This window comes from Cicer arietinum, chromosome 1 (assembly GCF_000331145.2).
Source record: "Cicer arietinum cultivar CDC Frontier isolate Library 1 chromosome 1, Cicar.CDCFrontier_v2.0, whole genome shotgun sequence".
Lineage (NCBI taxonomy): Eukaryota > Viridiplantae > Streptophyta > Magnoliopsida > Fabales > Fabaceae > Cicer > Cicer arietinum.
The window spans coordinates 2536144-2540692 of NC_021160.2; the positions used below are offsets into that span (position 1 = coordinate 2536144).

Here is a 4549-nt window from a genome sequence, read left to right on the forward strand (position 1 = left end):
TATTCATCTTTTCGTTTGTACTTAATATTGTTGTAAGAAAAATATATGGTAAATGGATGATGTGGTTAAGCTTGGAGGTAGAACATACAATTAAGAATTATGGTGTTTTCTCCCTTTTTTTTCTTATTCCTTCTCCTTTTTTCTTTCTTTTTTCCTCTCTTTCTTTTTTCTTTTATGATTTTTCACATTATTCTTCACATAAAAGGCAAAAGAAGTGACTTCTATTACATGTGTTGTGATTGGTCAAATGACTTGTACAAAAACTTAAACAACTTTAACCCTTACCAATTTGAGTCACAGAAAGATTTGGCTTAAAATATTATCAAATCTTAATTCTATTTAAAAATTCCAATTATTCATAGTCATACAAAATATCATAAGGCAATTTAAACACATAACCAAATAATAGAAATACTAGTAAGCTAGAATAATGATAAAACAATATTTTAAGTTTCTAAAAGAGTATTTTTGTAGAGAATAGTAAGAGAATATTTATGATTAATATATTTTTAATTTATAGAGTATTATAATAACATAAAAACGATATTAAGTCCTAAAAAATCTCTCTAATACACAATATTTGAGTTTCCCCTAAATAAATAGATTTTGTGTTATGAATAAAAACAAAACCATTAAAACCCTCGTTTCCCAAAATCCTTCATTCCTTTCATTTATTCATTCCTTTTTTCATAGCCTTCCCCACCAAACTTGCGAACAAAACCTATATAAATATAAGAGAATTAGATATGAGACTTTTGAATACGCTCTACACTTTTATGTTAGCTAAACTAAAATAGTGAATCACTTTATCTATTTAGTGAGACATACATCAATTTTATCCTATTAAAAATCGAGTCTTAAGATAAAAAGATTTATTATATATAGAAAAAGATAATACGTTATTAGCAATTCAGCATTTCTCTAAATTCAAAAATAATTTCAATTGACATATAATTTTTTTATGCATACATTATATCATAATACAAGTCACTTTATTATAGTTCATAGAGTATCTTTATAATTATTTACACATTGTCGAATGTAAGTGCATTTTTTTTTAGATTTACATATAATTAAACTCGTTTAAAAACAAATATAAATAATAACAAGTCAAAAATAAATATAAATAGTAGGAAATAAAAAACTTCCTATAAAAGTAAAAACGAAGAAATACAAATCTTAAAATGAAACAAAAAGCGGGCTCAGCTGTGTGGACATGGGCTGGTTGGGCCCAATGTTTTTATCAACTTAAACAGAGACAAATTAAGTGACTGCCTCCTCCTTGTTATTCAAAAACCCTAATTTCTGTTATCTTCGAGTTCAGTCGCCGTAACGCGAGCGAAGACGCTGAGATCCAAATCAACTTTTCAGAATGAAGGTTTTGCTCTGAAACCCTAATTTTGGTTTCTTCTTTGATTTATTGATTTCGTAACTTAACCGCTTATAACCTTTTTTTTTGTAGTTCAACGTTGCAAATCCAACCACTGGATGCCAGAAGAAGCTGGAAATCGATGATGATCTGAAACTGTAATTTTTTCACTTCTTTAAATTTGTGTCACTTTTAGTCACTCGATTCTTTTTCTGATGTTTACAAATTTCTGTTGTAAATTGAAGCCGTGCATTTTGGGACAAGAGGATCTCGCAAGAGGTTAATGGCGATGCTTTGGGCGAGGTATTGCCTTTAACATTGAATCTAGAAAATTATTTTTGGATTTATTTTATTAATTGAAAAACTTTGATGAATGTTATTTTGATTATTATTGTACTTTATGTATGATGTATGATTCTGCTACTTATAGGAATTCAAAGGTTATGTCTTCAAAATCACCGGAGGATGTGACAAACAAGGTTTTCCAATGAAGCAGGGAGTGTTAACTCCTGGTCGTGTTCGCCTCTTGCTCCACCGAGGTACAACTCTTTACATAGCTTTTTGTATACTTAAATTTACATGTGTTGTGGTTTTCACTATATGCGATTTGTTCATCCAAAATTCTTTTTCCGTTCTGAAATAGGATGTGACCGTGAGTATTCTGTATATGGTTCGTCTTAGTTTTATAACGTGTGTTAGTTTGTTGTTTAGAATATCAAATCTGGTTTTAATTAAAGTAACATGATAAGAAAACACACAACACAATGATCGATCACAAAGTTCAGCCAATCACACCTATGCTCCTACATCAGAGTGATTGTTTCGCTATTGTGCTATGAATTAGGGTTATAGAGTACAGAAGTTTGTTTAAATACTAAATTTCTAGTTTACAAGTTTACCCCTAAACTTTACTGTGCTATGCCTTTAGCTACTGCTATGATGAGTGTTTGTCTACTTACAGCCCATATGTTCCATACCTTACACTTATAAAATGCTTAATTTCTTGGTAATACTTATACAATGCTTTTGAAGTCAAAAACAAAACCCTCGAACTTACTCTTAGCAAACCCTTGTTATGGCTTCAAGTTTAACGTTCAATTTAATGTATGTTTGAGCAGGAACTCCTTGTTTCCGAGGATATGGAAGGCGTAATGGAGAGCGAAGGAGGAAGTCTGTTCGTGGTTGCATTGTTAGTCCAGACCTCTCTGTCTTGAACTTGGTTATTGTGAAGAAGGGTGAAAATGATTTGCCAGGCTTGACAGATGTTGAAAAGCCAAGAATGAGGGGTCCTAAGAGAGCTTCCAAAATCCGCAAGCTCTTCAATCTGTCCAAGGAGGATGATGTCAGGAAGTATGTCAACACCTACCGTAGGACATTCACAACCAAAGCTGGTAAGGTTTCTTATCGATTCTATGTGAATGGCAATGTGCTATTTAGATTTGTTCTTTTGTTAAGATGTGGTTGTGGGGAAGATGGAATTGTGTTATGTAATATAGACTTGGAGGTGAATCCAATAACAGGGCCAACCTGGTTGATGAAAATTAGCTGTTGAACTTTAAATTTACTGTGTCTTACATTTGTTTCATGCCATTTATAGAAATTAAGCAATTCATTTGCCCATCAAATATCTTAGTACTTAATTGAAAAATCTAAGGAAGTCAGCTCAGGCTGTTTTAGAATCTTGCTTCTATCACGTTCCGCTCAAAACTGTTGACCTTTGTTTTGTATATTTATCTTAAGTTATTTTATTTTTTAGAGTTGGAGTATGTAGGATCCATTTTCTAATAAGATGTATTACTTTTGGTCATAATTATGATCTATGGATACATAATATGTGGTGGTTTCTAGTCATAGTAACATGTATTGGATTGTGCAGGGAAAAAGGTGAGCAAAGCTCCAAAGATACAGCGACTGGTCACTCCTCTTACTCTTCAGAGAAAGAGGGCAAGAATTGCAGATAAGAAGAAAAGAATTGCCAAAGCAAAATCAGAGGCAGCAGAGTACCAAAAACTTCTCGCCTCCAGGTTGAAGGAGCAAAGGGAACGCCGTAGTGAGAGTTTGGCTAAGAAGAGATCAAGGCTTTCCAGTGCTAAGCCAGCTGTCACAGCATAGGCTGCTTTGGCACAGATGAAGTTCATACTTCGCCTGAGTTTTTGATAGTATTATTTGACGTTGATGCCTTTTTTATGCTATTTTGCAGTTCCAACAATGTTGTTTTAATACTTTTTTGTGTTCAATGGATTAATATAATCTAAATTTTACCTTGATGGATTAAGTGGCCTCGTGATATATATCTGTAAACTGTTGCATTTCTTTCCATGCTCCGTTGCTTACATGTTGGATTTATGTATGAACCATATTAGATTAAGTGCATGTTTGGATCAACATTGAGTTTTACAAAATCTGAGTTTCAATGGCTTACTGTTCAAAATGGACAGCTTTTGTTAATGCTAAAATCACAATGGCACACTCGAATTTTGGTGCTATTCTTTAACTTGTTGGTTTAGCCTTTTAAAGACATGGTAAATTAGAAAGCATAAGGAATCTTATATTAGCACATTAAAAAGGTGACCGTCTTCAAGTTTAAAACAGTGAGAATGTTATGATGGAGTCTCCATGGATGAATAGCAGCTTCTCAACGAACACAGCTTTTTATCGTGAACTTCTATCATCGTGTGTCCATACTGACAAGGGATATGTGGTTGAAAATGGCTCTCTTTGAAGACATTATCTATTCAGTTTGATTTGAAAATTTAGCAAGAAAATAATATATTCATTAAAAGTAATAAGTAATATTAATATTTGCAATGAACATTTTAAGTAATACTAGTGAATTAATTACCTTTAGATTTTGTGTCCAAAAAAAGTTATCTTTTAGATGTATGAAAGAAGTCTTAAAATTTTAGTTTATAATTTTAAAGTATAAGGTGAGAATATATGTTTTTACGAAAACAAAATATTCTGTTTATCAAATCAATGTAAACATAATGAATTCTATATTGTTTGAGTTTTAGATTGGTAAAAATAATTTTTGGAAATCGAAAAACATCTGATAGTTAAATACTTAAATATATTGAATTTTTAAGATATTTTTAGAATTCTATATTTTAAGTTATATTATCTAGTGATAATTCCATGATAATTCCACAAGTACTAACAAGAGTAGAATTAAAATTATAA

General features: G+C 31.5%; 1 protein-coding gene across 1 annotated transcript; it reads left to right on the forward strand.

The window, feature by feature from the left end:
- Positions 1–1236: 1236 nt before the first annotated feature.
- On the forward strand, positions 1237–3644 carry LOC101500252 (small ribosomal subunit protein eS6). The gene is made up of 6 exons (XM_004485741.4): positions 1237–1378; positions 1463–1527; positions 1615–1672; positions 1800–1908; positions 2488–2760; positions 3246–3644. The coding sequence occupies exons 1-6, from the start codon at positions 1373–1375 to the stop codon at positions 3479–3481; spliced, it is 747 nt and encodes a 248-aa protein (XP_004485798.1). The 5' UTR covers positions 1237–1372; the 3' UTR covers positions 3482–3644.
- Positions 3645–4549: the final 905 nt, after the last annotated feature.